Source organism: Kogia breviceps, chromosome 13 (genome assembly GCF_026419965.1).
Source record: "Kogia breviceps isolate mKogBre1 chromosome 13, mKogBre1 haplotype 1, whole genome shotgun sequence".
In the NCBI taxonomy this organism is placed as follows: Eukaryota; Metazoa; Chordata; class Mammalia; order Artiodactyla; family Physeteridae; genus Kogia; species Kogia breviceps.
The window spans coordinates 65,260,309-65,282,562 of NC_081322.1; the positions used below are offsets into that span (position 1 = coordinate 65,260,309).

Sequence of the window (22,254 nt, forward strand, 5' to 3'; positions counted from 1 at the left end):
AGACCCTGGAGCCAGGCTGCCTGTGTTCAAATCCTGACTCCGTCACTTAGGGCTGCGTGGCCTCGGTGAGTTACTCAACAACTCTGTGCCTCTGTGTCCTCATCTGCAAAATGAGGATACTAATAAAACTAGTGCTGTAGGACTATTGTCAAGAGGATTAAGTGAGGAGAGACACAGGAAATACTATGAACATTATCTGGCCCATAGAAAGTGTTTGCTAGTATTACTATATATTTACCATATATAGAAACATATATGTAACACACATAGTATGTAGCAACACATAACTATATATTTAACTATATTTGTTACTATATATTCAACTACATGTTTACTGTGTTTTTGTTGCTTTTCTTCCTCCACTAGAATGTCAGCTTCAATGGGATGCGGATTTTTTTTTTTTCTATTTTGCTCACTATAGTGTCCCCAGCACATAGAACAGTGCCTGGCATCTAGTAGATGCTCAATAAGTATCTGTTGAATGAATGACCTCCAATTACTGCCCAGTTGCTCCTCCCGTCTAAACTTCATTCCCCTTCTTATCTTACGCCATCCGATTCTCAGTCCTTGAATGACCATAGTGTGCAGACAGAAAGGCAAGAGTGACAGCTAAAGGTTCCAGACTGCTTCTGTCTTCTCCACATCTCCAGATTCTTGCATGGCATCCTCAGCACTCATTCTACCTCCAACTCAGAGGCCTGGCTGCCCCTCACCCCAGAGCACCTCCTTTCTGGGCCTCAGAGTCCCTGCTCGCTGGAGGCAGCTTCCCTTAAGGACCCAAAGTCAGAGTTTTCCCAGAACCTGGAGATTTCAATTCTCCCTGTACCCAGAGACCCTGCTCCCACACACATGGCCTTTCAGTTCCTCCTACGGGATCTAAAGATGTGAACATTACAGAATTCCTAAGGCGATGGAATCAGCAGAGAAACTTAGTGGGGTTCTCTCGAGACAAAGACAAGCAGGGGCTATAGAGCAAGAGCTGAGAAAGAGAAAGCCTAGCTCCATTTACATCCCAACAAAAGCTGAGAACAGGTAAACGGCTAGACTGAGACTAAAACTTGACCCAATCCCTCCAGCTCCATCCTTTTTTGCAGCTATTTTCCTAGGACTGAAGGGAGGGAAGAAGTTATGTGTCATCCACAGTGATCACGGAGGGACAGGCGGTGGCCGCAGGTGCTAAAGCAGATACACAAGTCCCTGACGCCAAGAGAGCTGAAAGAGGATGCAAGTGTCATGTCTGGGCCAAGCATGTCTGGGAGGTTTACACCCACAGGGGGCCTGAGCTTCTGCTCCAGGCACAGGAGGCATCACCTACAGCTTGGAGGTGGGGGAAACCCTCTTTCCACTGGGGCAGAGTTCGGAGGGGATTCTTCCTCATTTCTGTAAACAGAATCCCAGGAAATACATTTTCCCAGGTATTATGGATGAAACAGTGCCACTCTCCCCACCCCCCAATTCATGTTTTTAAGCCTTAACCCCCAAGGTGACCGTATCTGGAGACAGGGTCTTTAGGAGGTGATTAAGGTTAAGTGAGATCATAAGGGTGAGGCCCAAATCCAACAGGATTAGTGTTCTTATAAGAAGAGGAAGAGACACCAGGGGCACACAGAGAAAAAAGGGCAGGTGAGGACACAGCAAGAAAGTGGCCATCTGCAAGCCAAGGAGAGGGGCCTCAGGAGAAAGCAAACCTGCCAACACCTTGCTTTTAAAATTCCAGTTTCCAGAATCGTGAGAGAGAAATTCGTGTTGTTTGAGCTACTGGGTCTAAGGTCTTTTGTTACAGCAACTTAGCAAACAAATACACCACGGAAAACGAGTTTGACTAACCAGCTTTGCTTTTTCATAGCACGAATGGCCTCCTAGCATGCTAGATAGTTTACTTATTATTGTCCATCACCTTCCATCTAATGGTAGCCCTCCAAGCACAGGGGTCTCTGTTGAATTTGTGATGTTTCCCAAATGCTCAGAGGGGCCAATGGCAGGTACCCTCATGCTAATATCAGAATTTGCAATTCACATGGCTCAGTGCATGTTTATTGATTGAATGAATAAACAAATGAAGGGTGAAAAGGCTTGTAGGGACCAGCGGGAACTTCATCAACGTGAAAATTTTGCTTCTGACTTAAAAATAGCTTATGTTCAAAAACGCAGTTTCTGTGATAGGGATCTGCCTGTTCCTGGGGCAGGTGTGTTTTATCATCAGGACAGCAGCAGCTTCCTCATGTCTTCACATCACGCGTGACAGTTCCCAGTGGTTATGACACTGTTAAAATAGGGGAAATGAAGTCTCCATGAGGGGTTTTACCTGAGCCAAAGATTCCATTAAGTTTCTCACAACTTTGTCTTGGTCTTCGGTCAGGATCCTGTGAAGTGTGGCCCGTCTCTCACTGTCCTTCCTCAGCATAAAGAATCCAGAATCTTTTTCTTCAGGAGAAGGTGGAGCGCTGTGGTCTTCAAAATTTTCGTCAGGGATGCTGTAATAATTCAGACAGCACAAATCACAACTTTCTTTACAAAAGGACACACAGCATACCGCTCTCACCCAAAACAAGCCAGGTCTTTACCCCAGAAAGAGCGTCCGCATTCCTTTGACATCTTTTTCTCCGCAGGACTTGGCTCTTGTTTTGAAAGAGAAGGGATCCACCTTTAACTCCGTATCTGGAGAAACTGAGCCGTACTCACTGCTACTGCTTGTGTCCTCCACCAGGACAGGCACTGGCAGGGAGATGCTTCTAAGATACTCTGCGTGTCACGAGAGGGGGAAGGAGACGATTAATGCTTCTAAAAATGTGCACACACGGACACACCTATTGAAAGACAGCAAGATTATTTGTCAAGTGTCTCGTTTCAGTGAGTAGCAAAATTATGCTTCGTAAGAGGCCGGTCGCGGGACCACGTTTCCTCCCAATGCTCAGTGTAACCCATGCAGGGGTTCGGCGAGGAAAGGGCCTTCTGGGCTCTGAAAGGAGTATCTCAGGGGTGTGAAATTGGAGGAAGCACCAGGCCTAGCAGTTCTGGGTTCTGAGCCCTTCGTTTTTATTGTCCTCCTATTAGGAAGGTCATTCATGAGTCTTAGTTTTCATATCTATAAAATAAAGGACCAGATTCATAATTTGTAAACTGTGTGCCTCAGAAGTTTAAGGTTCACCTACTTCTTGGGGCTGCCGCCTTGGATGGGGTGAGTGAGTAGGAGTCTGTGATTCTAGAACACAGGTTCCAACCCTGTTTTTCCTGAAACAAATATGTTCTTTCAGTCATATATCAGGGCTCTGCTTAAGGATTCATATTAAAAAAAAAAGGTTCTTTACTAAACACAGATTTTGGAAACTAATGGACTAGATGATCTCTTAGGTCTTTCCCAGTTCTCAGACATTATGATTCTATAACAAATGTAAACTTTCATTTTATTTTGATGGAGACTGAACTGGCACAATAGGAGGTGCCTACATTTCGTTAAATACTGGTTTTAAAATAAGTAATTTTTGCCAGAAACATCTTTATCAAGCAAATCAATGTCTCAGGCCAAGAGGGCAGAACAGAAAGGGATGGGTCACTGGGAGATTTTAAAAAATCCAGAGAATTCGGGAGGCCTGGAAGAAGTTCTGAGAGAGGAGGAACAGTAGGGTTTTTAGGAAAAGGAGAAGGGACTTTTGGACTGTGGTTTACAATTCTAAATGAGCCACTGGGCGTGGGCAGGCCAGAGCAAGAAGAGACCAGCAATAATAGTCATAATAACCACCTTATGGCAGTTGCTAAGCATCTCACATGTGTAACCGTATTTAATAGTTACAAAGACCCATGGGCAGGTTGTCTAACTGAATCCACTGGACAGATGAGGTGACTAAGGGTAAGTCATTTCCAAGGTCACCCAGTTAATGCGTGAACCCAGCTCTGACCCCAATGCCCATCCTCTTAATTCTGATTCTATAAAATCCTAAGATTCTAAAATATCTTTTTTCTTTTGGCCATGCGGCACGTGGGACCTTAGTTCCCCAATCAGGGATCGAACCCGTGCCCCCTGCAGTGGAAGCGCAGAGTCTTAACCACTGGACTGCCAGAAAGTCCCTTAAGATTCTAAAATATCTAAAGTTAGACTCTAAAGCCAGAGCAGAGTCCCAAACGCTCTTGAATCATCCTGAGTGCAGAGGGGGGAGGGTGTGTGGGAAAGGTGACCCAGAGTTAAGCAGGTGGACACCTTTCATCTCATGCTTGTTCTAAGGCACATGCTCACCGAGAGGGCTTGTGGGCAAAACCATCAGCTTAAATTCTCTCTCTCTAGCTCTCTCTTGCCAAGTGTGTAGAGTTGAGCTCACATAATTTAAATATGTGCGTGATGAGAATGTTTCCTAAAACAAAAACCGACCCATATGGAAGGGATAAAGCTATCATGCATTGAGCTTCTGGGCATGGCTCCAGCCTCTTTTGGTATATATTTTTTATTTTGTTCTCAGAACTAAATCTGTGAAGTAGGTACTGTTCCCAACATAGAATGCCTGATGAAACAAGTAAATTGCTGCGTGTCACATATTTAAGAAAGTGGCTCAGTTGGGATCAGGACCAACTTCCAACTAAGTCCAAAGTGAATCAACTTCTGCTCAAGTCCCAAGTCAGTGCCCATTTTATGACACCAAAAACAGGCTGGTCGGAAGGCTGTGGAGCACCCCAGTTCCACCTTGTGAAATGCAGTGACTGCCTTCCAGCATCTAGGCTGCGTGTGGAGAAAGGAGGAAAGGGCGGGGGTTCTCTTCACAGAGTTCTCCTTGACTCTCAGAATTGAAGGAGGAATCTGGAGAGGCTGTGGCCAAGAAAATCCAATTACTGGGCCTCTTCTCTGGGCCGAGGCACCTTAAGGAACCTTAAGGAACCTGCAAAAGCCTCTGCCCCTGCCCTGTGAAAGAATGCACACGACACTCACAGTGAACAATTAAGCCCCCTGCCTACGTGACCAACAGCTCATCCAACTTAGGAAAAGCCAAAGCCGTGGTCATTTCTTTCCTATTCCTTGAAATGCATTAGTTGATCTTCCTAGAGCAAATTTACCTTCCTAGTTATGATCTGCAAAGACCAATCTTAAAAATCACAACTTGTCCTGACCAGCTAAATCCAGAGAGAATACAGGACGCCAAAGGTGATAGAGGAAGGTGTCTGGCATTGAAATTTTCCACAAGAAATCCATTAGGTGGCCAACTGGCTCCTCAATAAGAAAGTAAGGACTCCTCTCAAATTGAAGATTTCAAAAACAGAGTCACCATCTTCCATTTAGGGAGGAACAATGGAAGCCTTTCTCATGAAGGAGAAAGGGGAGGGGTTTTCTGAAGGAATGAACCCAGCCAGGCTTGCAGCCTCACATCCTTAGTACCCAGAGGAGCTTAGTACCTTGCTTACCCATGTAAGCAAGGAGCAGAGGGTGAGGCTCTTTGATAGGCAATCTAGAGCCTAACTATGATGCACCAAGCTTCAGCTCAATGGACAATATAAAAATAAACTCACCATTCGATCCAGCTGAAAGAGCTGTGGAAAGAAAAGCAAACACAGCAACATAAGCATGCGTTGGGTTTGTTGTTAAACTAAGAAATCAACAAAAAATGAAGTGAATGCTTGAAATGGGATTGATGTCCTTTCCAAACATTCAGTCTGCCCACGTCATCCCACATAATCCCCAAAAATGCTAACAACAAATGAATCCTTTGCTTGTTTTTTCTTTTCTGAAATGAGTTATGGAAATTATTGCAAAAAGACAATTTATATTTTTACACTGCTATTTATAACTGGCAATCTTCTTTTTTTTTTTGAAGGGGGGTTACTTATTCAGAAAGATAGTCCCCTCTAAGAGGCAATGAGTATTTTCTACAACCTAAAATTAAAAGAACATATTATCTAGATGGCTTAGAAGTTTAACAGCTCTGTAATAGCCCTATAGCCCATCTGTGGTAATTTGGAGTTTCAGCTTGAAAAGGCTACATTTCACCCCTTTAACTTTGATCTTTGTATCACCAGTGCTAGTATATAGATGCTTATATTCTAGTTCCCTACTAACCATGTGATGGAAGATTATTATGTGTGAGGCCCTAGCATTTGTGAAACTGATGGTAACACTGCTTCCTGACCAGTTTTCAGTGATGTCTTTAAGCAAATTAGCTTACTTCTGGAAAAATCTTCCACCTTAAAAGTTTAGGATTTAGTGACTCTGACCTATACCCCCTTCAAGGCAACGACATACCTGAAAGCTTAGGTTGTGTCTTTTTCTTTTTGCTTGAAACCTTTAAGAACTCATCCATAAGCAAGTCGTTAGCACAGTCTCTCTTGTCAGGGTCTGGTTCAAAACATTTCAATATGAACTCTTTGGCCTCTGCCGACATGGACTCTGGGATCTCCGGGTGGACTTTAAACATCCCCACCTAAGACACAGCACAACGTGACTTCTGAGTGACCATCTTATCCCATGGGCTCTGGGATCCATAACCTGGTCACCTAATGCAACAAGCTCCTTTATCATACACTACAAATTCATGGCTTTTCTCAAAGTGAGACAGGACTTGTTTTCTGTAGGTTATGGAAAGTTTCCAGAGCACTTTTGTAAGTTTATCAATGACACAGGCATAGTAATTAGCTTAAGATAGTAGACAGCAGCACTATGAAATAATAATTCAGTCCTCAAGGTTTTGTGCTTGGCTTTTCCATTTATGAAATTCACTGAATACTCCCAGCAACCCAGTGGATTAAATATGATCCCTGTTATAGCAATGAGAAAAATGAGGCTCATGGGTGTGAGGTTATATGCTTATGAAAAGGCAGATCTGGTATGTGAACCTTCATTTGTTTGGCTTAAAGCATATGTTGTTTCTCCTGTGCCATGGTCTGTGAACATTTTCCCTGTCTCAAATTGCCTACATTAAAAGAGATATTTAAAAATACTTAAAATTGGGACTTGCCTGGTGGCACAGTGGTTAAAAATCCACTTGCCAATGCAGGCGACACAGGTTCGAGCCCTGGTCCAGAGAGATACCACATGCCATGGAGCAACTAAGCCCATGCGCCACAACTACTGAGCCTGCACTCTAGAACCCATGAGCCGCAACTACTGAGTCCGCATGCCACAACTACTGAAGCCCGCGCGGCTAGAGCCCGTGCTCTGCAACAAGAGAAGCCACCACAATAAGCCCACGCACTGCAACGAAGAGTAGCCCCCACTCTCCATAACTAGAGAAAGCCCGCACAGCAATGAAGACACAATGCAACCAAAAATAAATAAATAAAATAAATAAATTTATATAAATAAAAATACTTAAACAGTTTTTCTATAACAATGAGAACTTTCTTCTCATTGACATCATTCTAATTTTTTTCAGTAATGTTTTCATGTATTTAGTACAGAGAAAACTTCCTAAGGAAATCTTCTTTGTTATTAAATAGCTTATATGAATTTATTATTATACAGATAATAAGATATAATTATCTGTAATAATTATAAAGCCTTTACTATGTGTCAGACACTGTTCTAAGTGCTTTGCACATATTGTCTTATCCACTCCTCAAAACCCTTTATTAGATAGGTACTATTTTATACCCATTTTATAGATGAGAAAACTGAGATACAAGAAGGTTAAGTAATTTACCTAAAGTCATCAAATAGTTTGACTGTGTCAGAGCCTGGATTCAAACATTGCAAATCTGTGCCAGAGTATGCTATCTCATCTAAAGCATGTTGTATAATAATCCCAGCACCGTGTGCGTAACAGAGGAGCATTTCAGAGTGAAGTCCTAGAGATGGGTGAAAACTTGAAAGACTGGCCAAGAAGAGAAAGACATCCATTCAGGTCCACAAAGGCAGCTCCCTGAGCAGCTCTCATTGTTCTTTCAAGTTTGGTTACACTACTATTTCTGTATCAGCAGTAGCCTATCATATTGTCTCTTTAAGTAAACCAAGCTTTGTACAAACACAGAAGGTATGTAATATGTGGTCCCTCATAAGAGGCTACTCACAAACGGAGTAAGTACTAGAAACACGATCAGTGGCAGGGAAAGGAATAACAAATTATGATCAAAAGTCCGATCCATGCCTTAGAGAAGAGCAGACATGTGAGCTTTACTTCTTGGGAAACAGGTGTTCAGCTTAATGTTCCTCTGGCTTGGTGGAGTGGGTGAGGATTACAGGGATTCATGGGCAGGTCATTGTTTGCCCAGGCCCTGGATGCTGGAGCTGTGGCCCCTGGGCTCTCTCAGGCCTATTTCCATATCATGTGCTCCCTATTTTGAGAGATGGAGCTGCTTCCTTTCCCACCCCCAAAACAGTTACTAATGGGCAAATTAACAGGCTAGAAGAGTAGATGGATGAGAATAAGTTTGATGTACTTAAAATAGCAACTATGCCCTTTCATCTACGGAGCCTTCAAACTATTATGATAGAGGAGTAAAGGAAAATATGTCTTTAATACCTAAATGGATAAAACATGTTTTTATACCTCCCTCAGTGGAAGATTTTTTCAGACTGTGCTTCCCAAAGAGCTTAAATCATCTTCTGTGGAGTGATGTGTCATTTATACTGCATTGTGAAAGGGTAGTCACAGGAAGTTACAATAAATCTCGCTTTATAGTTGGGAAAACGAATGTGGAGAGAGATGCTCCATGTGAGGCAGAGGTGTTGACCGGGGGGAGTGAATCTTGAACTTTATATCTTAGATTGTGCTTACTTAGGCTCCTTTCATTTTACCTAAAAAAATACGACATACACACATGGAACATCCAGGAGCTATGAAGAGCTTTAACCACTGGTTTTTAAGACATTTAAGACATATGAAATGTGACCTTGAACATAGCTGCTTGTGGTTCCCCCAGTTCATAAAAGGGTGGTTTTCCAGTGGCCATTTCAATGATTGTGCAGCCCAAAGACCAAATGTCTGCTGCTTTCCCGTAGCCTCTTGGTCCTTTATCTATTATTTCTGGTGCCATATACTGAAGGGTACCTGCATATAATTCAAACACAGTTACACTTTAAAAAGAGAAAACAGATGAACACCTAATGACAGTTTCAATTTCTTTATATAAATAAGACTTTAAAAGTCTTAACTTCAAAAGCATGATTCGGGAAAAAAAAGGCATGATTCAGGTCTTAATAGCTCATCTTCTTTGAATTCCAGTTTTTTCTGCTGTTAATAAAAGGGGAAATAGCAGTTTTCATAATGGATTTCATTGGTGACATAAAAGTAGCTTACTAATATTATCTGTTTACAAATAGATACGTTCTCCTTTCCTAGATAGTTGATTATAATTGAGGCATCATTTCATTGGGACCTCTTAGAAACTTCTAACAATCATTTGAGAATAACAGAAAATATATCAACACACATTTTTCTGCAATCAGTTTTTCAAATACATGAAGACTCCCTTTATGTATACTTGTAATCTTTTCCAGGAAAAATTTAGGTCATTCATCCATTTCCTTAGTCTGTTATTTCTCAATTCCTGATTGAATGCTCAGTTCTGTTTTCATTCTCATTTCTTAATCATGAAAGCATGATTCTGAAAATCATTGTTAAAAATAATGTAGGGCTTCCCTGGTGGCACAGTGGTTGAGAGTCCGCCTGCCAATGCAGGGGACACGGGTTCGTGCCCCGGTCCGGGAAGATCCCACATGCCGCGGAGCGGCTGGGCCCGTGAGCCATGGCCGCTGAGCCTGCGCGTCCGGAGCCTGTGCTCCGCAACGGGAGAGGCCACAACGGTGAGAGGCCCGTGTACCGCAAAAAAAAAACTAAATAATTTTGGGTGTACGTTATTCTGTAAATCTAACATACGTGGCTTCTGCTGTGAGCCTGTGGTCCATGGATAACAGATTTAATGGGTCAAAGACAGGTCATGAGCCATCAGTATAGACAAATCACCAGAGTTTAGTAGAAAGAAAAAGAGAGGAGATTTAAAAGGCTTCATGGAATCAGAGAGTCGAAGAGTGTGGTATGACGCAAAGAGCATTAAGTGGGGGCCAAGAACTCCGGTTCTAGTTCTGGCTTCGTATATCCCAAGTGGACACTCAATTGCAATTGTCTCATTGGCTCAAACTGGAGGCTAAATTTATAAGTCTAACCTGCAGTGATTTCTCAAAGTCCAGCAATGAGTCAGGAGTGTGAACAGGAACAGATAATTGCATATCCCCGGCTTCTGATATACTCACACAAATGATATAATCAGCAACCAGGAACCCATCCAAGATGCCATAATGAATTATTTCAAGTTCTGAGGCATTTGCCAAAAGAGCCACTTCAGTATTTTCTGATTCATAACCAAAGTGACAGACATTTTGATAAATACAGTCAACACCTTTTATGAATGCTCCATGCCTGATTTATAGGTGAAAATGGCTACACAAATTTCCTCTAAACAGTTCCTATAAAATCCACTACCAAAGGCTAGAAACTGGCTGTGTTTATAAAAATAAGGAAAAGTATACTATTTTTGTCACATATTGTCATTTTGCCAGGTTTATCTTCCAGACCTCATCATTACATGACAATAGCTCATGTTCACAGTCATATATGACTCCACACATCTGCTCTCAGCTTAAATCAGTAACATTATTGGAGGAAAGCATTTCTCCTGGCGAAGGATAAGGTAACCATGCTCCTCAAATCACTACCCTTAGTAGAAAACTGTTATGATTTCTCTTCATTGATAGCTTCCCCCAAAGTGATTTTTTACAATGTAAATAAAATCAAGTGATTGTTTAGAAAATATGTGTTGAAGTCTACCATTCTTTTTCTTTTTTTTTTTACAGTACGCGGGCCTCTCACTGCTGTGGCCTCTCCCGTTGTGGAGCACAGGCTCCGGACGCACAGGCTCAGTGGCCATGGCTCACGGGCCTAACTGCTCCATGGCATGTAGGATCTTCCTGGACCAGGGCACGAACCCGCGCCCCCGGAATCGGCAGGCGGACTCTCAACCATTGTGCTACCAGGGGAGCCCTACCACTCTTTTTTAATCTCTGGATCTAAAATAGACTTAATGAAAGAATTTAAGCTATACTAGTATCTCAGTAGGAATTACAATTGACCAAAAATATAGTGAATTTTAAAAATTGGACAATTCAAGTAATATCTTAACAATGAATTATGCAATGTTTTTATTCACCAGATAATATTTCAAAGAGCAATATCTGACAATTGTGTTTAATTATCCCCCATTGAGCAAGTGTCAAAAAAAGCAGGCTTAGTCATGTGTTCCTATCTGCTCTCTCTACTCCACAAGCACGACACAATATTTTTTTTTTTTTTTTTTTTTTTTTTTTTTTTTTTTTTGCGGTACGCGGGCCTCTCACTGCCGTGGCCTCTCCCGTTGCGGAGCACAGGCTCCGGAGGCACAGGCCCAGCGGCCATGGCTCACGGGCTTAGCCGCTCCGCGGCACGTGGGATCCTCCCGGACCAGGGCACGAACCCGCGTCTCCTGCATCGGCAGGCGGATTCTCAACCACTGCGCCACCAGGGAAGCCCGACACAATATTTTATATAAAGAGATTTATAGAGTTGGATAATGAAGATCAAGCCAATCTGAACTTTAGCCCAAGGAAAACAAGGGAGAGTATTAACTCTAAAACCCATAGTTCATATATCTTCATTAAAATAAAAAATTACTTTAAAATAATCTGTTTTAGAATTTCTTTGCCACTGCAACCACCCAGGGAGCCACTACAAGTTAGTGGTTAAAAGCTTCAACTTTGATGTCACACTACATCCACTCATTCATTTAGCAGATCTATACTGAGGGTCTACTATGGGCCAGGCACTTAGCATACAGCAGTGGCAGAAACAGGCAAAAATCCCTGGGCTTGTACAGCTTACATTTTTTCAGTGGGAGACAGACAATAAACTATAGTACAATAAATAAATGAATTATATAAATGTTAGTAAGTGATGTGTTAAGATAAAAAAAAAAAAAAGCAAGGGATGAGGATCAGAAGTGCCCAGGGAAGGGCTGCCATGTAAACAGGGCAATCACGGGCCTCACTGAGATGACATCTGAGTTAAGGCTTGAAGGAGGTGAGGGACTTAGCCAGGCAGAGAGTTGGGAGAAGAGTGTTATAGAAGGAAAAGCATGTGCAAAGGCCCTGCAGCAGGACCCTGCCTGGTATAATGAAGGAAGTGCAGGAAGGCCTGTGCAAGGTGGGAAGGGTAGGAAGTGGGTCTAAAAGGTAATGGACTCTGAGTAGGTCTGAGCCTTGTCCATCATTGTAAGGACTTTGGTGTCTATTTACTCAAAATATAGAAAGCCATTGAGGTCTTTGAGTGATAGGGCTTGATTTATGTTTTCACAGGATTGCTCTGGCTGTGGTGTTGACAGTAGGGGCAAGAGTGGAAGCAGGGGGCTTCCCTGGTGGCGCAGTGGTTGAGAGTCCGCCTGCCGATGCAGGGCACACGGGTTCGTGCCCCGGTCCGGGAAGATCCCATGTGCCGCGAGGCGGCTAGGCCCGTGAGCCGTGGCCGCTGAGCCTGCGCGTCCGGAGCCTGTGCTCCGCAATGGGAGAAAAAAAAAAAAAAAGAGTGGAAGCAGGGAGAACAGGCTATTGAGGTCATGCAGGTCATGCAGTTCCTCCCTCCTCCTGTGGAAGGAGGGAGGAACTGGTCCAAATTTAGACACATTTTGAAGGCAGAGCCAATAGGTTTCCTTGGTGGATTGAGTTGAAGCGTGAGAAAAGAGAGGCGCCGTGGATAACTCTAAGTTTGGAGTGGCCAGTCGAGATAGAGAAGAAGGTGGGTGGAACAGGTTTCGGGAGAAGCTAATTCATTCCATTTGGCACGTTAAGTCTAGTTGAATTGCAGCTCTTTTCCTTACTAGATCTGTGACCTCAGGCAAGTTATTTAACCTCTTTGAACCTTAATTTTCTCGCCATAGACTGGGAAAATGATACCTAAGGATTAGAGTTGATATATGAATTTCAATGAAATAACATATAATGCACTTAACAGGGATGCACTAAGCGCTCCACAGGGAGTAGTTGCTGCTGCTTTCCCTCTCACCAAATCACTAAGAAGTCACACAGGTCACTGTCTTTCAACTCAGTTCATCAAAGGTTGCCTATACCTGTGCCTTGGCCAGCGCTGAGTTAGTGCTGTGAGGCCTGCACACCCCAGGCCCCCGTGATCAGCGCTGGAGACAGACCCACGCATATGTGTCACACACATCACATCACGTGAGGTCAGTGCAAGAAGTCCAAGCAAAGGGGTCCTGGAGGACTGCTTTACTACAACTTCTCTGGCGATTAAAAAAAAATGTTTTAAAGATAAGCAGCAGATAGTAAATTAACACCTTGCCCAAATCAAGAGTCTGAAAGTAAGGGTTTTCTTTGCAGAAATTACTAAGTCTTGGCAGCATCTAAAGTGACTCTTGCCAAATGGAGGAAGTATGAGGAAAAGAAATGTAAATATATTTAAAGTTGCTAGAAGGATGCAATTTCTTTTGTTCAAAAAAATACATTCTAAATGTGTTTAATTCTGTGCCCTGAAATACCCACTGACGTGAGAGTAGGAACCGGGTCAGAGAATTTGTTGATTGAACATTCTAAGGAGAAGCCTTATAGACTTTCTCTCTTCCTTTCCCCTTTCCAGGCTTCCAGAACAGATTCTTCAGCAAGGTGGAGAGAAAGATGGACTGGAGCAAGAAGAGCAAAGCAAAGAACGAGGGGTGGATTAAAAATCTGAGTTGTATCGTTTACAAACACTTGTGACTTCCAGGTATGAAGTCCCTTCTCTCTCAATTTCCTCATCTGCAAAATGAAGGCCATGCCACCTCCTCACAGAATTCAGAAAGGGGGACATCTGGCCATTTTGCTTTATATCAGACCAAAGATAATTCATTATCTTTTTTTTTGGCCGCGCCATGCCACTTGCGGGGTCTTAGTTCCCCGACCAGGGATTGAACCCAGGGCCAAAGCAGAGGAAGCACTGAGTCCTAACCACTAGAAGGCCAGGGAATTCCCAATAACAAGAACTTAACATTTCATGAGAATCGGCCGAATAATGGAGTGGTAAAAACTCGGAGTGGAGAGCAGGGCTGGAGTTCCAGATGTCCTCCCCATAACGGTTGGGCAGTCAATCTCTCGGAGCCTCTGTTTCCTCTTGGCTACTGTCACCTGTTTGGAAATCACTTTGTCTCCACCCTCCCAGGATTTTGCTCCAGTGGCAGCTCAGTAGCTGCATTGCCTAATTTCTCGGTAAAGCTTTCTCCCCACCCTGCTTCTGAGTTAGTGAGTCACTTCCTTTTTCTGAATTGAAATCTTAGTTATTTATGTGCTGTGTAGGGGAACAGACCACAGGGAGTAAACAGATTAGGAAAGAGGGAACTCATAGTCCAAATGGAAAATGATTAAAGTATAAGTAAGAATCACTGAGAGGCTGGGCTAAAGAAACGTTAAAAAAAGGAATCTTGTCGGGATTATAGTGGCTGTAGACCAACCAGGAGAGAAGTCATGACATGAAAAGAAAAACAAATAACAAATTGAGAGTTTAAAAAAAAATCTTCAGCGGCATTAAGCAGGAGCGAGTCATATAAATACGAGGTTAAGAAATTGGCCAGATCAAATTCTCTATAACGTTTTTCAGGGCATCAAAAGATAGCAACATTAATGTTGGTAAGAACACAGACTAAATTTATCTCTCACATTATGCTCAAATGCAGCAATTATTTCTTTAATTACATAAGGTCTCTATCATCCTTGCAAAAACATACCAGTAAAAGTTTCAGTACATGGATTTATGCCAGCAAGCCTCTTTGATGTCCCGAAATCAGAGATCTTGAGAACACCACTATAGGTATTAATCAACACATTGTCACCCTAGAGAAGAGAGAATTTTAATCAAAAATGTTACCTTTCTTCCAATATTGTTTGTGGTTGGCTTGAAAGTCTAGTAAGTAAAGGTGTCCTTACAGCAAAAAGGACACTGTTTCTATACTCTCCCTTAATAGTTAATCTCAGTAGTGAATTCTTGACACCACTTTTGTTTACATATTATCAGTTCACAATCTGCTACTCAGGTCACAAGGTCAAACGAGGTTTACAGATAGCAGGGGCTATCTGTGTGTGTGATATGGGTATGATAAGTTAATGATATTTATAACTTCTCAATCACTTTACTTTCTTTTCTATGTTGTTTTACTTCTTTTCCTGGAATATTTAGGGGCAGCACAAATAAATGGGTATTTGGGTTGGTTTTAGGGTAGTAATATTAACTTACTTTTAATAGTCCAGACTTTGTTATAAATTTACTAGTTCTGAATTTTCCCTTTTTAAGGAGAATTTCATAAATTATCTACTTTTAGTTCAACACATGAGTATATGATACTTGTGAGAAGTGGGGATTTTATTTTTTCCTTCTAACTATTCATCCATTAATTGAACAAATATTTACTGAGCAGGAACGATACAAAGATTAACCAGCCTGTAAGCCTCTCGGGAGCAAGGACCATATCCTGTTTAACTTTGTTCTGCTGAGCCACCAGTCCCACAGGGCACCTGAAACAGGGCCAGGCATAGAGTGGAAACTGAATCTTTTTTGGTTGAACATGGTTAAGGGGTTTATTCCTTGAGTAGAAGAGATAAGACATGAATATCAATAACTGACTCAGGGCAGAGTGATATATTTCTGCTGTTTCTAGGATTTATTTATCATTCCAAATTAGTGCCCATAAGACAATATGACTTTTGCAAATAAAACAATTACTCATCAGGGAACTTATGAATGAATGAATCCTAGTTCATCCTACCTTTATATCCCGGTGAACTATCTGATTGTCATGGAGGTATTTTAATCCTTCCAGTATTTGCTTGGTATAAAAGCCAATTGTTTGCTCGTTGTCTTTCAGTGGGCCCCATTTGGAACGAAGGAGAGCAGAAAGACTTCCTGTAAGCAGGGAGAGACAGTGGATAAAATCTTATCCAAATGAATTCTTTAAAGCATGTTAATAATGTAACATGAATTTAAGCTAACATTTATTGGTTATTAACAGTGGCCCAGGTACTATACTAGATACAGTACTTGGGCTCAAATATAAATAGGAAAGTGTCCCTGCTCTGAAGATGGTCATTATCAAATACAGTCAAAGACCACTCAGTTTGCTAACCTTAATCCAAGTCACAATGATTGATACAAAAACAGTTCTGATACTCATTTATTGTCCCCTAATAAACTGTAAGGTAATATCATATGTCAAATTTTTCTGTACATTTAGACAAATTAAGACCTGTAAACTAGTAAATCCCATTCAATTTTACTCCTCTTCAAGGCCCTAGAAACATATTTTTTTTTAAAGTAAGTTGTTTTCTGAGGTTTTCCTATACTTTATTTTTATTGAGATATAGTTGATGTACCATATTATATAAGTTTCAGGTGTATAACATAGTGATTCATAATTTTTAAAGGTTATATTCCATTTATAGTTATTATAAAATATTGGCTATAATCCCTGTGTTGTACAATATATCCTTGTAGCTTATTTATACATAGTAGAAGCTTACATTTTTTAAAGAAAGAAAACCATCTCTTACCCCCTGGGACCTGCTCCATGAAGATTTTAATGAAACCATTCTCACTGAAAGAGCCCAGATACTGAACAATATTTTTGTGCTTCAGATGCTTATGCAGTGCTATTTCTTCATGTAGGGGCTGGGAGTATCTGAAAGACATGCAAATGCCAGTGAGCTAATTATGTAGCCAGACTTTTGCAAAAAAATTTAAGCAATACAAATGGAAAATTCCCATATATGAAATCAAATATGACCATCTAAGGCCTTTATTTCTCATCATATAAATTCTGTGAAGTTGGAGCCCTGGTAGGGTCTAAGGGGAAATGCGTCAGGTACTGTTCTAGGTCTTCTGTATATATTAACTCATTTCTCACAACAAGCCCATGAGAAGGTACTACAAGACGCCCATGTTACAGATAAGGAAATTGATTCACAGAGAGGATAACTAACCTGTCCAAGATCTCACAGCTAGTAAGTGAAAGAGCTAAGATTTGAACCCAGGAAAATTGAAATCATCCACACAGCTCACTCTCCACATTAACATGACCTTCTATTCCACTGGCTTCATAAGTTTATTATTTCAGGAGATTCTTGCTCAGGTAGATAAAAATTGCAAATAATTTAAATATTCATTCCAGAACTTACTGAAAGGCCCAGCGACTCTTCAGTAGAAAACATAAAACCATTATATGCCAAGCCTCCTTGATTCTATTCTATCCAATTCTATTTTATCATAATTTTTTTACCCAGCCCTAACCGAGCCTCTATCCTGAAAGACCAGTTTTAGACCAGACCTCAAAATCATGTACTTGGTATATACTGCTTTATCAAATTATAACATGAAAGTGCTTTGTATTTCTGGAACAGACACAACAACACTTTTAAAAAAAAATTTTTGTTGGAGTATAGTTGCCTTACAATGTTGTGTTAGTATCTACTGTACAGCAAAGTGAAATCAGCTATACGTATACATATATCCCCTCTTTTTTGGATTTCCTTCCCATTTAGGTCACCACAGAGCACTGAGTAGAGTTCCCTGTGCTATACAGCAGGTTCTCACTTGTTATCTATTTTATATATAATATCAATAGTGTATATATGTCAATCCCAATCTCCCAATTCATCCCCCCTTTCCTCTTTGGTACCCATACATTATTTTTGAATTTTATTTATTTTTTATACAGCCAGCTGTTATTAGTTATCTATTTTATACATATTAGTGTATACATGTCAATCCCAATCTCCCAACTCATCTCACCCCCTTTCCCCCACCCTCCACGTTCCCCCCTTGGTGTCCATATGTTTGTTCTCTACATCTGTGTCTCTATTTCTGCTTTGTAAATAAGATCATCATACAGAGTGAAGTCAGAAAGAGAAAAACAAATATCATATATTAACGCATATATGTGGAATCAGAACAACGTTTCTGATGATTATCTGAAGTACTATGAAGTTTGTAGGCTCTTAACAATCCTGAATATTAATAAATCATCATATATTATATTAATATAATTATTGTATAACTAACTGTGGTAGGATGTCAGCAACGATAAACAAAAACAGAGACTCAAAGCTATTCCCTAATTTTTTTTTCTGTTGTACAATGGAGGCTACAGGTATGAAAGGCATTAACCACTACAACATAAAATACAAGTGTGCTGCCTCATAATTTGCTTCAGTTCTACATGTAAGAAATGCTCAGATCTTATAATGGCAAATCTATATAAGAAGAATGGATGTTTTTGAATGCCAGTAAGAAATACTAGAATCAGGGCTTCCCGGGCTTCCCTGGTGGCGCAGTGGTTGAGAGTCTGCCTGCCGATGCAGGGGACACGGGTTCGTGCCCCGGTCCGGGAGGATCCCGCGTGCCGCGGAGCGGCTGGGCCCGTGAGCCATGGCCGCTGAGACTTCGTGTCCGGAGCCTGTGCTCCGCAACGGGAGAGGCCCGCGTACCACCAAAAAAAAAAATACTAGTATCAGTTAGTATTGAACAATATATTAGTAGGTTACAAAAACCCAAATTCATGTAATTAATTAATTTAAAAATATATTTATTTATTTATTGGCCATGCTGCCAAGCTTGTGGGATCTTAGTTTCCTGACCAGGGATTGAACCCAGGCTCTGGCAGTGAAAGCGCTGAGTCCTAACCACTGGACCGCCAGGGAATTCCTGCAAATTCATTTAATTTAAACAAACTTTTATATTCTGTGAAATATTACTCAGAAAGCTGCCAACAACAACAAAAAATTGACTTGTATATTAGATCTTTTACTAATTTTAGTTTTCTTTAGAACTGCTCTAGGAACTAAAGACTGGTATTAAACTAAACCCCTTAACAAGGTATCAATTAGGGACAACACCATTTTGATTATTGCTTGAATGAGTTAACACAAGAAATACCAGTGTTACCAAGAAGATCCTTAGGTAATGACTCTCAACTATGAAGACATTTACAAGTTACTTTTTCCATGGAGTTTAAAACAATTTATTAATACTAGTTACTAAGACTGCTCTTGATATGCATGAAATAAAATAGTGGCAATATTGGGCCAATTCTATAGATTTGGTAGATCAAGATGACTAAATTATCTGAAGCAAGAGGCTAACTCAGTTTATAATAATTAAAGGGCTCCCACCCCTGACACCCTATTAAATATCAATCATAAATGTTTAAATAAATATAAGATCCTGGAGAAACAAATGTACTACACACACTCCTCCTTACGTAACCAAAGGATAGCTTAAAGTTACAATAATAGTCAGGATTCATCCTGGCTAAGAAAAAGAACTTTTCTCCAATATGGAAATGATTAGTAACACCTAGCAATTCTCACTAAATATAAGTGAAAGTTTAAGTATCAAGCACTGAATTAGCATGAAATTATAATTTGTTCAGGTCAATAAGCAATGTTCGTCTACAGGAATTACAAGAAAATCCCGTTTCTTCACAATTAGCTGTGACAATGGAAAGAAGAAATGGTACAGATATACATGCATTTAGCTTTGAAAAATTATTAAATCATACATGTCTCCAGAGCACCTCTGCTGAGTCAAATTCCCACTACAACCATCCAAAGCAGTGGTTCCCAACCTCAGCTGGACATTTGCATCTCCCGGAAGGATTTTTAAAAATATCAATGCCCACGACCCACCCCAGAATTCTGAGGGGTAGGGCCTGAGTATCAGTATCAGTAAAGTTCCCCAAATGGCTCAAGTATACAGCTGGGTGGAAATACCTGATCTAAGTTAATAGTTGAGGGGTGTGTAGAATGTTAGCGGAAGCCAACCTGAGATGAACAACTAGCTGAGACAGACTACGAGAGTGTCCTTAAAATGCACCAGCTCGCTCTTATGACAACTCTGATGCTCTCACAAAGCGTTTTTAGAATGTGAGGGAAACACAGAAGAAGCTATTTTTGTTGCTATGATCCTTCACTAGAGATGGCAGTGGTTAGTATATGCTGGATTATGCATTATTCATACCCATTCTACCATCTTAGCAATTATCCTTTGTAACTGCTACCTTGTTAAAAGCAACCTGAAAAAACCTCTCCAGGTCACAAAGGTGGAAATACCTTTGTGTGCTGTATCTCACAATAACATGATAGACTTCACTGTAATCTTCTTTTAGAGGTAACAAAAAGATGTCCCACACTCGCTGTTCAAGAGAAGGGCTTGTCATGCAGGTATTTTCAAACAACCCATATTATACCAAATGGATCTTTATTGGTGCTGGCGTACTCTGTGTGTGCACAGTGGCAGCTGAATAAACTTAAGCTACAAAGATAGTTTTAAAAGTGGTTTCCTTCCAAGTACCTATTTAAATTTATCTGGTAGTGAGAAAGAAGGTGATGTTGCTGCAGATTAGTGCGTTTGCTGCAGCAATTTGATAGTGACAACCCTTTAAAATTTTGTATTGCTTAAAAATCCACTCTATGTATATAATACTTAAGAACCTATAGGAATATTTAACAAAAATTTTAATATGACAAATTTATGTACATTCCCTTAGGTATTTAATGAATAGTTTCTATCACCATCCCATAAGAATTCATATATATGTCTCATGAACTAACCAAGGGGAAACTGCAAAAATACCACAGAAAACATAAAATTGAATTTACTGTCTGCCTATCTAATATCTGTTCTTCCCTCTTTCTATGATTTTGTTTGGAGAAACAACTGGCCAACTTAAAATCTACGGAGGGCTTCCCTGGTGGCGCAGTGGTTGAAAGTCCACCTGCCGATGCAGGGGACACGGGTTCGTGCCCCGGTCCGGGAAGATCCCACATGCCGCAGAGCGGTTGGGCCCGTGAGCCATGGTCGCTGAGCCTGCGCGTCCGGAGCCTGTACTCTTCAATGGGAGAGGCCACAACAGTGAGAGGCCTGCGTACCGCAAAAAAAAAAAGCTATGGAGTTTCTAGCCTCCTTTGTAGTTACGGGTTTCAACTTTTGGCCAGTGAAACAGAGGTGAAAGTATGCTGGACATTTCTGAGAATTCTCCTTTTTCCTCTTCCTGCCTGGAATGCAGATATGGAGGCTGAAGGCACAGTGGCCACTTGTCACAGTCATACACCAAGGATGGAGACTAAGGGTGGAGAAGTAGAAAGAGAGCTGAGGCCTGGGACACTGGATGCATGGGAAATAAGGGTGTCTTTTTCAGCTTGGGGTAATCAGAGAAGGCGTCTCTGAGGGCCTGAGGATTGAACTGGGACTTAACTGATGAAAATAAGGCAATCCTGCCAAAATCTGGGGACTGGGCCTTGGTGGGCCTGATGGACAGAGAGAGGACAGCGTGGCTGCGATAGAGAAGGTGAGGCCCCAGAGGGAGGCAGATGTCTATGCTAAGGGTTCTGGGCTTTACACTGTTTATATGAGAATCCACTGAAGGTTTTAAGTGGTAGTGACACGATGTGATTTCAACTTGAGAACGATCTCTGTGCCTTCTCTGAGGAAGGGTGGAGTAGGACTGGAGGAAAGAGTGAAGTGATCTTGGAGAGCCAGCAGTGAGTGGGCTTGAAGAGATCTTAGTTCTCTACCCAGAAGTCGAACCTGGGTAGCCTGGATGAAAACCAGGAATCCTAGCCGCTAGTCCACCAGGGGCTAGAGGCTAGAAGCAAAGTTCCCCTGGTTCTTGTCCCCGTTTGAAAGCAAGAATGTTTCAAGGAGGCAAAAACTGTAAAACAGGCACAAAGTTTATTATTAGAGACACAGCACAAGTGGGAGAACACACTAAGAAACCATTTATTTATTTAAGACAGAAGCAAGGCAGAAATACACACCCAGAGAGAAAGGGTACATGCGTCCTCTCTAAAGAGGAGGAGTGCAGTAAAGAGGTGATTTAAATCACTCATATAGGACAGTCCTTCCGGGTCTTCATTTACCTTTGGTCAATTACCTTGTTTCTTTTTTCACACCTGACCTGTTCCCCAACATGTGTGCACAATGTTTTGCTAAGATGGATTCCACTGCAGAGGCCTGTGGGTGCATGTCCACACTAATTATGGGGTGGTGCCCCCTCCCTTTTTGACCCCCAAGGAGGCTTCCTGTGCATGTGCAGACAGGGAAGTTTTCCTTGACCTTCGGAGTGGTCATCTTATCTCTTTACCTCAGCAGAGTTCAGTTCCAGCCACTAATTTTGTCCTTGGAGTGTCTAGGGAAAACAAGGCTTCAATTTTACTCCACTTGACAAACACCAGCTGTCCAGCCCAGGGGCCCATCTATCTCCTACCTCAAATGCAGAGACTAG

At 41.4% G+C, this 22,254-nt stretch overlaps 1 protein-coding gene across 2 annotated transcripts in view; it reads right to left on the reverse strand.

Annotated features, from left to right (window-relative positions):
* MAP3K5 (mitogen-activated protein kinase kinase kinase 5) overlaps positions 1-22,254 on the reverse strand; it is a 222,076-nt gene that overhangs the window by 26,401 nt on the left and 173,421 nt on the right. For both annotated transcript variants that reach the window (XM_059083975.2, XM_059083977.2), the window contains 8 exons: positions 16,526-16,653; positions 15,745-15,881; positions 14,710-14,815; positions 8,806-8,963; positions 6,221-6,398; positions 5,491-5,511; positions 2,565-2,742; positions 2,306-2,474 (listed from right to left, as the gene is read on the reverse strand). In XM_059083975.2, coding sequence (XP_058939958.1) covers positions 2,306-2,474; positions 2,565-2,742; positions 5,491-5,511; positions 6,221-6,398; positions 8,806-8,963; positions 14,710-14,815; positions 15,745-15,881; positions 16,526-16,653 — 1,075 coding nt within the window. The remainder of the gene's footprint in view (positions 1-2,305; positions 2,475-2,564; positions 2,743-5,490; positions 5,512-6,220; positions 6,399-8,805; positions 8,964-14,709; positions 14,816-15,744; positions 15,882-16,525; positions 16,654-22,254) is intronic.